We start from the raw sequence: 12,362 nt of genomic DNA on the forward strand, positions 1-12,362 counted from the left end.
CATATGGGCCTCTTGGTTCTACAGATTCTCACTGGGCTCACAGAACTTGCTCCAAAACTGAATTTTCAGAAGTGGCATGATAGGTAATTGGACATTCATGTCTGACAGACAAGGTAGATGCTAATGCTTTATGCTAATTTCCTTTACGTGTCATGTCACTTCCACTCACTGGGAGATTCTGGTACTAAAACGAAAAGTTCCCCTAAGGGATATGCTAACGGAAGGGGAAAGAGATGGTTCAGAATTGACAAAGAGAAGCACGGCCACAGAGCATGCACCTTCTGCTCCAGACTGGCTTTCCCACATCCCTGCTGGCCTCCCATAGGAGCTGAGACTCCCTATTAGTAATAAAAGCTAGGGAACACCTAAGCAAACAAATTTTTAACAATAATGACAAAAAAATCATATTCAATCATGGATGTGCCTGGATCTTAGGAGATCAAGAGAATCACTCACCCCTGGCAAGAGAAGCCCATCTCAGCTCCAGTCCTAACTCGAGAAGCCCCCTGCTTCCCTCGGTTTGCAAAGAGCCGTGAGAGGTGAGCTCCAACACGTGTTTAGAGGGAGGCGCTATTTAAGCGTGGCTGCCCTCCCCCCAGGGCCTGTGCTGTGCTCCCAGCTGCTGCCTTTTAAGAGCACCAAAGAGGCAGGAGGGTAAGAGCAAGAGAAAGGTCCTTTCCTCTCTCCCCTCTTCCTTCCCAGCCCAGGAAAGAGAAGAATTTGAAAGCAACAGTGAGAAAAAGGCCCGACCAAACACTGGCACGACAAAGCAGGTGGAAGCAATGGTTGGGTTTTGGTGTTTTGGTGTTTTAATAAGATGTTCCAAGGGATAAAATCTACTAGGAGGGGATGTGACAAAGTTCAGAACCCGAAGACTGCCTGCCTTCTCCGCGGACCCCAGGGGACCGTGATGGCGTGACAGCTGCCCCGAGTGGACATCTTCCGTGGAAATCAACGTTACTTCATCAACACAATACACAAGACCCCCTTATGCTCACCCACCCGCCTCCCCCGCACACACCCTACCCCAGTCCCTCTGAGCCCTCTGCCTTGCTCTGGGCTCCCACCACCCACTCAACCCCAAATAACTGGCGTCCCTTTTGTTCATTTTCCTGACGTCCCAGCTTTGTCTGTCCCCTTGTCATAAGATGCAGCACTACACACGCTCTCAACACTATATAGCAGATGCTTTTACCTTAGTGGCCTGATTGCATGCATGTAAATGGGGGGTAGGGGCGTCCAACAAATCAAGGCTATGCATAAACAGAAAACAAAGCAATAATCGTAAAGCTAGGCAAGCGAGCGTTAACATTGGAGAAACATAAGGCTTTAGGCTTATTGATTCTTTAGATCGAAACTGTTTGGATTCACTTTCCTTCTTAAATATTGGTGTACCATTTTGGCTTCAAAAGAATCGCTTCTTGCTTCTGCCCCTCTCTTTGGGGGAGGGGTCGCTTAACTCAGGGATGTGATGTTAGAACGGCCTCCAGGGGGCGCCACGATGCGCTTGCTGGCCGAGCGGACCCCCTCATCCACTTGGGTGCCTGCAGGTGGCAATAAGTTCCCAGGGATTAAAAAGGGAGAGAGACAGGGGAGTGTGGACAAGAGAGACAATGCATTAATTTGAAGAGTGTAAGGTATTAAATGCCTTCCTCATCTCCCAAGAAACTTCCATTCCAGTCTGTCACAGCTATTCCAGGCTTTTCATACCCACCATCCTGAAAACAAGCCTTTGCCAGGAAAAACCAGGGTCTTAACTGGATTTCATCGGGCCCTCGGCATCATAACAATGATAATAAAAAGAACAACGGGAATGATATGAAAAATAGCTGCTCACATTCGTTTTGACGAGCAACGTTTGAAATACTCGTCAGATCATTCCATTCAGTCCTCACCGCTACCCTTGAGGCAGGTACTGTTATTACGTCATTTTACAGAGGAGGTGACTGAGGCTGTGAGAGGTTAGGCAACCTGCCCAGTGTCTCACAGCTTGCAGTGGTGATAGGCTGGCCTGGGGCCGCAGCTAAAAGGAAACACTGATATGATATGCACTCATGTCCTTTCAGAAAGGAGCCAAAACAAGTTTACCGGTGAAGGTGGCCAGGCAGCAACGAAAAATGGCAAAAACACTGAAAAATTTCTGGCAACTAGCACATGTGATCTCTGACAACGTCACCTTAACTTTTAGCACTTTTCCTTTGTCTTCCTCCCCTATGGCCCCGTTATGTCTTTTCCTCCCCATCTTCCTGTTTCTCCCACTTCTTCCTCCTCTTTCTTCCCCACAGATACTGTCCCTTTACATGTCTCTTTCCTTTTTTGTCATCTCATTTCCCTCACTTTTCAACATAGTGAAATTTACAATTTTCAACATAGTGATGCAAATCTTACACTTATTTTTCCCCATTTTAAGGCTACTGGTTATTGAGCAATTGAATATTTTCTATGAATATCATAGTTCTTAAAGATTCATGATACAGCTAGGCCATGGTAAATGTTCAGTAATTGCTAGCACTATCATCATGACAAGGAAGGGGAGAGTAGAATTAAAATCCTAGATTAGAAGAGGCTACTGCAATTTGAGCATAAAAATAATCTGAGCTATCTGGTAACCTGGGCAAACAAAGGAAAGAAAGCATACTGCAGGGCTCTCTGTCTAACGCAGAAAATCACACTCAATTCATAAGGAAATCATCCGGGCCCCGCCCCGCCCCCGGCCCCGCCAGGTGTGATCTCTAAGCAGAACTGGCCATCACTTAAACCTGATCTTTAACCTGGCTGAGCCCTGGCTTCCTTTCCCACTAGGACTTCTCTTTGGTTCAGCAAACCTCCCAGCTTGCGGCCCCGTGACCGGCTCCCTAGAAGGCAATCTGGGTTAGCTCCAGGCATCACCGCTAACCTCGCAGCGCTGAGCTTCCCCTCCCTCTTCCGTCCTCCCCGGTTCACTACCTTCACCATCAGCTTCTCCGACTCACCTGACAGGCTAAATCCGGACTGATGGAGGTTCCTCACAGGCGGGTTGGGCCGCGTGGGAGAGCCCCGGGTGGAGCCGGCGGGGGTGCCCCCCTTGGGCGTGGTGGTCAGGTCGAACACCGGCCCGTCATACATGCCCCTGGGCACTGCGTGCAGGTCCGCCATCTGCAGCAGAGAAAGCGGGCAGCAAAGTTTATTCGCTCAGCAGTTAAGGGTGTGTTCTAGGCAGCACAGAATTGGCACTGAATTAAGTGCATGTAGTGAAAGCCAGAAAGTAATAATCATGTTATTTTTTACTAGGGATGCAATGTACAACATGATAAAGATACTTAACACTGCTGTACGCTATAAATCAAATCCTAAGAGTTTTCATCACAAGGAAAACAATCTTTTTTCTATTTCTTTAATTTTGTGTCTATATGAGATGATGGTGTCCACTAAACTTATTGTGGTACTCATTCCATGGTGTGTGCAAGTCAAACCATTATGCTGTACACCTCAGACTTATGTTTGTGCTGCACAAGTCAATTATATCTCGATAAAACTGGAAAAAAAATAATAAAAGGTTATTTTAAGGAAAGGAGAAGCAGAATAAAATAAATAATGTGGGGTGTTGTGATAGAGTGACCATGGAGGTGGCGGGTGAAGGCTTCTCTAAATAGATGCGCTTCTATCTTAAGGACCAAAGGAGATTGTTGGTGGGGCCAGGGTGGAGGGAGGGAGGGAGGGAGGAGGCTGGGGGAGGTGTGGATGGCAGTGTTCTCAGCAGAGGAAACTGACAGTGGGAACATCATCAAACAGAAGAACCACCCATGCGGCTGGAGCAGAGCAGGTGGGGAGGGTAGCAGTTTGAGATAAGGTCATAAGTGCTGGCGGACCGCATGGGAGCTCCATCCTCACGCTCCTCAGCACAGATCAAAAGCGGCTGTCCTCATTGACAGTCATTGAAATGACTGTCCTTATTCAGTGGGTCTGACCCCCTGGCCTCTGGCTGTGGTGCCACAGCACCTGCCCTGGGACCATGGAACCCGCCAGCAACATTAGCAGAGGCCAGGCGTGGTGGAACCAGAGCTCACGGTCACGTGAAACAGGGCGCCTCCCGCAAAGGTGCTCACAGTCTATTATTGCAAACACTGCAAGACCACCCAAGGCAGCAGAATGGCCAGCGCACAACCTCTGCCTGTTTCTTATCATTGCCCAGAGGTGAGGCAATGAGGACACGCTGACAGCTGACATCATAGGACAGCTCCTTGTAAGACCCAAGGAAGCCGGCCACAGAGGCTTCCCTTGCCTCCATCAGTGACTCAGGTGCAGGCGCAGAGGCAAAGCTCACATTTGCAGATGTTAACGATTCAGGTGAGATGATGACTGTATCTGTACTCCCCCCAAACCTTGACCAATAACTGTATTTCATTAACATCTCTTGGGGTCCAGAGGCTAAGTCACATTCACGGAAATACAAAGCTGATACCTAGGACGTTTGAGTTTCATTCTCTTTTCTATTAGGCCAAAACTGGAGTGTGGTATTTTACTCCATACTAGCTACCCTTAAAATACCACTCATAAAGAGAGAAGAATGGTGAAGGGATTTAGAGCACTGCCATGAATGAAGAGCGGAAGGCTGCAGGGATATTTAGACCGAAGGACAGATGACTCTGGGAAAACACAGGTGCTCAGATGGGTTTAACTCATTCTGTGCAGGTGCCTGGAGCAGAACTGAGCTTGGTCGGCTGCAGGGAGGTAGACCTGCAGAACAAACGAAGTTCGTTCTCCTATGGAGGCCACGGATATGGCTGCTGCCACCCATTGGGCTCTGGAGGATATGGATTCTCTCTGGCTTCCACTCAACAACTGCCTCGGTAACCCTACATCTGAAACTACAAGGAACTTCCCAAATATGAGCTCAGTAATTGGACAACCAAGATCATGCTGGGGCTATTTGCACAAAAGAGGCTTCTCAGAATTCTGAATAATTTATTTCAATTTATGTTTATGTCTCCATCATAATTCTAGAATCCTCTATTTTTGATTTTATAACTGATTGGATTATCTGTTCCCCTTCCAATAAAACATTAAATTTTAAAACAAAAACAGACAAAGAAAAGAAGTTGGTTCTCACAGGCAGGGGTGGGCAGCTGCCTCATGAGATGGGAAGGCCCCCTGTGTTGCAAACATCCACCCAGAGGCTCGACGACCACTTACTGGGGTCTGGGAGTAGGGCGGGGCACCTACATATTGAGTTTCTGTGATTCTCTCTCTAAGAGGTACTGCAGTGGGCACCCATTTCCTGTCCCCAAGCCCCCGCCTCAATGTCACCACGACTGAAGACTCATTCTCCCTGCTCGTGTGGGTGTTGGCAGTAGGAAGGGCTCACTGGAGTCCCACCCAAGAACTGCCCTCAGATGAAGAGAACCGCTAGGCCCAAAGCCCCACCCTCTGCTCCGGGGCAGCCCACATCCCATACTGGTTTGTAGGTTGGCAGGGGAGTGGGGGCGGGGTGGTGGTGCAGAGGGAATGAATATAAGGCCCAGACCCCTTTCAAGGACCAGCCCAGCTGAGGTCCAGTTGAGGCCTTGGTTACAGCTGCATCCCAACCTGACTTCTCCCTCTGCCCTGTTCTGCTTCCTTCATTTTGTCACAAGGGGTGATCCTGAAACCAACACCCAGGAAACCTCCTGTGTGAAAATCTCCCCTTCAGAGCCTGTTTCCCAGGCAACGTACTCTGCAGGGAAGTTGGAACCCCCTGGGGTGGGTCCAGGCACAGAGGTGGCATGGTTCTGTTTCCTCTGGCCTGGCCCCCAGTGACTTACAAAGGGAGCCACCTTCCTCCTCCTCTCCCACCATCTCCCTCATCCCATGTGCACAGATGACTTTATCCTGTCTAACAGACGAGGTCAGTACCACGGCTCAAATCCCACAATCCCAGAGCTGGTCAAACCCTGTTTTGAGGAGCCCTAAGGTTTCCCTACAGGCACCTGACGTGGAGATGAGTGTGGGGATAGGAGAGGGAGCTGGAAAGACTGAGTTCTGGGCCTCACCCCTCCATCAGCTAGAGCTACTCTGTCTGTAACGTGGAGGGAGGTAGGCAGACGTGTACACAAACATGTACCCATATGGCTGTGTATGCAACTACCTATTTATCTGTGAAATCAGGGACATAAATAAGACTTTATATGAACCACAGAACTTGCTAAAAGAGTTATAAACATTTGCCCCAATGGAGCAGCATCAGACAGATGCGGGATGGAACAAGGAGGGGTGGGTGTGGACTGCTGGTTCTCTTTGTAAGCCTTGAAGAGTAAATTATTAACAAAAAATAGATACAGACTTTATTTTGAATTATTAAAATGTTCAATTACTTTAAGGGAAAGCACTCTAAAAATGGGGGGAAATCGTTTGCAAAAAAGCTTTCTTTAGCCAAGAAAGTTTTTGAAAGTCCCCTTTTATAGTCCATTAAATCTGTGCAATGGTCCTTCGGGAAGAGATCGGTGCTGTGAATTTCTTTGGGAGGATCTAGAGTACACAGACCCCTCCCAATCTCATGGTTCCTGTCCCTGTGCTGAATGGGACACAGAGCCCATTCCCCCCCACCCCCCACCTCTGGGCTTTGCCTGCTTCTCACCTTCCTCCGGGCTTTAATGCGCTTGTAGACATAGTCCGAGAAGGGGCTGCAGGGAATGAAGCGGCCAGCCCCCTGGGTCACGTGCAGGTTGCCATCTTCCAGCATGATCTTGCCCTGGCAGATGACCACCAGAGGAGCCCCGCGCAGCTCCATCCCTTCAAAGATGTTGTACTCTGCAGCCTAGAGACGGGGGCGAGGGACAAAGCCTTGGTTATGGGTGCAGTAAGGCCAGAAAGAGGAACGCGGTTCTCCTGTGCTTGGGATCCTGCCTTCAGCATCCCTAGGAACTGATTCACCAGGTAAGCCAGGAAGAGCTAACAAAGCATCTGCAAGCTTCTAGTGGGTGGAGGCCTCGGCAGACAGATGCTTGCTAAGAGTGGGCTTCCTGGCCAAGAGAAGCATCCAATCTTAAGTAAGGTCCTCACGTGGAAGAAAATTTTTGTCACTGGCAGTGTTCGAAGAGAAGGTGGATAACTACCAGAGATGCTGTATTTGCCATCTTGGACTGGGTAGATGGGTTACATGACCCTTAAATCCCCACTAGCTCGAAATTAAACAATGTAATATGACACAATGTTGAAGCAAAGGCCACTACCACCCCAAATCGGCTTCTTCCCTACCTCCTTCATTTATTCAATAAGTGCAAGGCATTACTGAAAAGTGGTTAAGGATATCAGTTTGGAGTCAAGTTATCTGGGTTTGAATCCTAGCTTCACCATTTACTTGCTGCATAAATTATTTAACCTCTGCATCTCCACTTCCTTAATAATAGGGCCTACCTGAAGAAGACTGTTACAAAGATTCAACAAATTAAAAGCACAGTGCCTGAGACAGAAGTGCTTGAAAAATACTCTTTTTACTAACAAGCACTGTATTTTTAAAACCCTTTCTGTTAGGTACCGGACTTTATCATCTTTCACATGGAACTCCTCAAGAGGAAGTCATCAGAGCTGTTCACCAATTTTTTTTCCCATTTTTTCTCCTTCTAGGCACAAGGTATCCTTGTATTTCCTGACCTCCTGGAATAAAGTATGGCCTCCGGCCTGGCTCTGGCCAGTGCAGGGTGAGAGGAAGTGATATCTTGGAAAAGCTTTCAGAGCCATGTCCTGGTCCCCGACCTCAGCAATCATAGCACGTGTAGAGAGTTGGTGCCTCTACCAGCCCCCAACCCTGAGTGACTGTGATGGGCAGAGCCCCTCTCCTCTGCCGACCCATTTTGGAAAGCAGGAGTGAGAAAGAAACTGTTGAGGTTTTAAGTCCCTGGGAATTGGGGGTGGTTTGTTATTGCAACACGTCCCTGCCTGACTATCCTGGTTCACCACAAAGACACGTCTCTCACAGCCACGTTCCCTGCCCACATTCCCCACTCTGCTCCACTCCCACCTGCTCGGGTCTTACCGACTGGTGGTTCTTCGCAGAGACGATCTTGACAGCATCTGGATCCCAGATCACCAGGTCGCTGTCAGAGCCCACAGATATTCTTCCCTTGCGGGGATACAGGTTGAAGATCTTGGCAGCATTTGTGCTTGTCACGGCCACGAACTGGTTTTCATCCATCTTCCCCGTGGCCTGTTGAAACGTACATACACAAAATGGTCCATCTAGGGCTTCTGAGCTCAGAGCAGGGGGACCACAAAGGCCCACATATACAAAGAGGGACCTCTGAGATGGTGAGCACAGAAGTCCACCCAGCAAGCTAAAGAATCAGCGGGGCTGTCACCATCACCCAGAGAAAATGGTTAAATGCATGGCTTAAGATGGAAGTGACAAAGAAGAACTGCAATCCTGCAGCCTGTGGAACAAAAACCACATTCACAGAAAGACAGACAAAACGAAAAGGCAGAGGACTATGGACCAGAGGAAGGAACAAGATAAAACCCCAGAAAAACAACTAAATGAAGTGGAGATAGGCAATCTTCCAGAAATAGAATTCAGAATAATGATAGTGAATACGATCCAGGACCTCAGAAAAAGGACAGAGGCAAAGATCGAGAAGATGCAAGAAATGTTTAACAAAGACCAGAAGAATTAAAGAACAAACAAACAGAGATGAACAATACACTAACTGATATGAAAACTACACTAGAAGGAATCAACAGCAGAATAACTGAGGCAGAAGAATGGAGAAGTGACCTGGAAGACAGAATGGTGGAATTCACTGCCATGGAACAGAAGAAAGAAAAAAGAATGAAAAGAAATGAAGACAGCCTGAGAGACCTCTGGGACAACATTAAATGCACAAACATTCACATTATAGGCGTCCCAGAAGGAGAAGAGAGAGAGAAAGGACATGAGAAAATATTTGAAGAGATTATGGTTGAAAACTTCCCTAACATGGGAAAGGAAAGAGCCACCCAAGTCCAGGAAGCGCAGAGAGTCCCATACAGGATAAACCCAAGGAGAAACATGCCGCGCCACATAGTAATCAAATTGACAACAATTAAAGACAAAGAAAAATTATTAAAAGCAACAAGGGGAAAACGACAAATACAAGGGAACGTACAAGGGAACTCCCATAAGGTTAACAGCTGACTTCTCAGCAGAAACTCTACAAGCCAGAAGCACAATATATTTAAAGTGATGAAAGGGGAAAACCTACAACCAAGATTACTCTAACCGTCAATGATCTCATTCAGATTTGACGGAGAAATCAAAAGCTTTACAGACAAGCAAAAGCTAAGAGAATTCAGCACCACAAAACCAGCTCTCCAACAAATGCTAAAGGAACTTCTCTAAGTGGGAAACACAAGAGAAGAAAAAGACCTACAAAAACAAACCCAAAACGATTAAGAAAATGGCAATAGGAACATACATATTGGTAATTACCTTAAATGTGAATGGATTAAATGCTCCGACCAAAAGACACAGGCTTGCTGAATGGATACAAAAGCAAGACCCATATATATGCTGTCTACAAGAGACCCACTTCAGACCTAGGGACACATACAGACTGAAAGTGAAGGGATGGAAAAAGATTTCCCATGCAAATGGAAATCAAAAGAAAGCTGGGGGCTTCCCTGGTGGCTCAGTGGTTGAGAGTCCGCCTGCCGATGCCGGGGACACGGATTCGTGCCCTGGTCCAGGAAGATCCCACATGCCACGGAGCGGCTAGGCCCGTGAGCCATGGCCGCTGAGCCTGCGTGTCCGCAGCCTGTGCTCTGCAACGGGAGAGGCTACAACAGTGAGAGGCCCGTGTACCGCAAAGAAAATAAAGAAGAAGAAAGCTGGAGTAGCAATACTCATATCAGATAAAATAGACTTTAAAATAAAGAATGTTACAAGAGACAAGGAAGGACACTACATAATGATCAAGGGATCAATCCAAGAAGAACACATAACAATTATAAATATGTATGCACCCAACATAGGATCACCTCAATACATAAGGCAAATGCTAACAGCTATAAAAGAGGAAATCGACAGTAACACAATAATAGTGGGGGATTTTAACACCTCACTTACACCAGTGGACAGATCATCCAGACAGAAAACTTAATAAGGAAACACAAGCTTTAAATGACACAACAGACCAGATAGATTTAACTGATATTTCTAGGACATTCCATCTGAAAACAGCAGATTGCACTTTCTTATCAAGTTCACAGGGAACATTCTCCACAATAGATCACATCTTGGGTCACAAATCAAGCCTTGGTAAATTTAAGAAAATTGAAATCATGTCAAGCATCTTTTCCAACCACAACACTATGAGATTAGGAATCAATTACAGGGAAAAAAAAACGTAAAAAACACAAACACATGGAGGCTAAACAATACCTTACTAAATAACCAAGAGATCACTGAACAAACCAAAGAGGAAATCAAAACATACCTACAGACAAATGACAAAGAAAACACGACGATCCAAAACCTATGGGATGCAGCAAAAGCAGTTCTAAGAGAGAAGTTTATAGCAATACAAGCCTACCTCAAGAAACAAGAAAAATCTCAAATAAACAATCTAACCTTACACCTAAAGAACTAGAGAAAGAAGAACAAACAAACCCCAAAGTTAGTAGAAGGAAAGAAATCATAAAGATCAGAGCAGAAATAAATGAAATAGAAACAAAGAAAACAATAGCAAAGATCAATAAAACTAAAAGCTGGTTCTTTGAGAAGATAAACAAAATTGATAAACCTCTGGCCAGACTCATTTAAAAAAAGAGGGAGAGGATTCAAATCAATAAAATTAGAAATGAAAAAGGAGAAGTTACAACGGACACCGCAGAAATACAAAGCATCCTAAGAGACTAGTACAAGCAACTCTATGCCAATAAATTGGACAACCTGGAAGAAATGGACAAATTCTTAGAAAGGAATAACCTTCCAAGACTGAACCAGGAAGAAACAGAAAATATGAACAGACCAATCACAAGTAATGAAACTGAAACTGTGATCAAAAATCTTCCAACAAACAAAAGTCCAGGACCAGATGGCTTCACAGTTGAATTCTGTCAAACGTTTAGAGAAGAGCTAACACTTATCCTTCTCAAAAAAAAAGAAAAAAAGAAAGATAAAGAAGATGGAAGTGACTGCTCTGGAAGTATGCATTTTTTTCTGGACATGTACATACATTTACTTACTTATTTATCCCTTCTAACTCTAAAAAGCGTTATAGACAGTACACAGTAAAAGCAAATGTAATTATGAGCCCATATCTCAGATAATATGTTTGTATTTGCATGGACACAGGATAAATATGGAAGAACCTCACCCAAATGATAACAATGGTTATCCCTGGGTTGTGGGATTATAAGTGAGTTTTGTTTTCTTTCACGTGTATACTTTCCAAATGTTCTTTATTGAGCATGTATCATGTTGGTAATTTTAAAATATATATTACTTTTAACAGTTCCAGATAGTGCCAAGATAAATATATATACACACATTCATAAACAGATAACAGTGTAAAAAAAAGACAAAAAAAATCTAAGTTTGTAAGAGAAGAGACACAAATATTTATACTTTCCCCCTTCACAAAACAACTTGGGTAAGGAAAGAAGAATTTAGTTTAACATCTAGTTTTGCGCTTCCTGGGAGCCAAGAAAAGGGAAACTTGGATTACACTGTGTGGATATGTATTCTATTTGGCTCTAAAATGAGTGGCTTCAGGGTTTTAAAAATAAAACAGAGGGAAGTGATCAACTTAATAATGACTTATTTACTAATTTTACTCAAATCTTAGGAAGTGACTTCATTTGCATGACTTTCTTTTTTTTTTTTTTTTTTTCAGCTTCTGTGATGTTAAACAAGGAAAATAAAACCAGGCCACTTTGCCAGAAGACTTTGACAGACAATCACCTGTACAGCCTGGATGACCACACGCCACTCCTTGGTGAGCAAATGACTTGAGTCTTAGTCACAGACCCCTTGCTTATCATTTCAGAGGGTTATATCCAACCCTCTCAAAAGAGATAATAAAACCCTCCAAACAAAAAGAATTTTTAATTCACTATTATTTTAAGCACAGATCATTCATACCATCAGATAAATGATCTGTGTTTCTGGTTCCTAGCCCTTAACAATCTAGAGGAGGCCTCCTCAGAACCTCAGGCCCCAGGATTCATCACTCTAGAAGGAACATTCCCAAACCACCTGAGCCACCTGGCTCCAGAGACACCTGGGCAGGTATGAGGCCTCATCTGTGCCCCCAGCACCCCCGTGACAGGGCAAAGAGGAGCAGCGGCAGGAGGCTCTGATCTGGCCCTGGATGCCCTCCTATGACCTTGGTCCTTACCACGGCCTTGTCCCAGATGACAGACATCCGCTC

At 45.4% G+C, this 12,362-nt stretch overlaps 1 protein-coding gene across 1 annotated transcript in view; it reads right to left on the reverse strand.

Moving 5' to 3' along the window:
- Positions 1-1,455: 1,455 nt before the first annotated feature.
- DPYSL3 (dihydropyrimidinase like 3) overlaps positions 1,456-12,362 on the reverse strand; it is a 41,302-nt gene continuing 30,395 nt past the window's right edge. Inside the window, exons 11-14 of the mRNA XM_007449589.1 lie at positions 7,991-8,161; positions 6,593-6,772; positions 2,973-3,135; positions 1,456-1,544 (exon numbers count right to left, since the gene is read on the reverse strand). Of these exons, the coding sequence (XP_007449651.1) occupies positions 1,456-1,544; positions 2,973-3,135; positions 6,593-6,772; positions 7,991-8,161 (603 nt within the window). The remainder of the gene's footprint in view (positions 1,545-2,972; positions 3,136-6,592; positions 6,773-7,990; positions 8,162-12,362) is intronic.

Source organism: Lipotes vexillifer, unplaced genomic scaffold, assembly GCF_000442215.2.
Source record: "Lipotes vexillifer unplaced genomic scaffold, Lipotes_vexillifer_v1.1 scaffold1559, whole genome shotgun sequence".
Classification (NCBI taxonomy): Eukaryota; Metazoa; Chordata; class Mammalia; order Artiodactyla; family Lipotidae; genus Lipotes; species Lipotes vexillifer.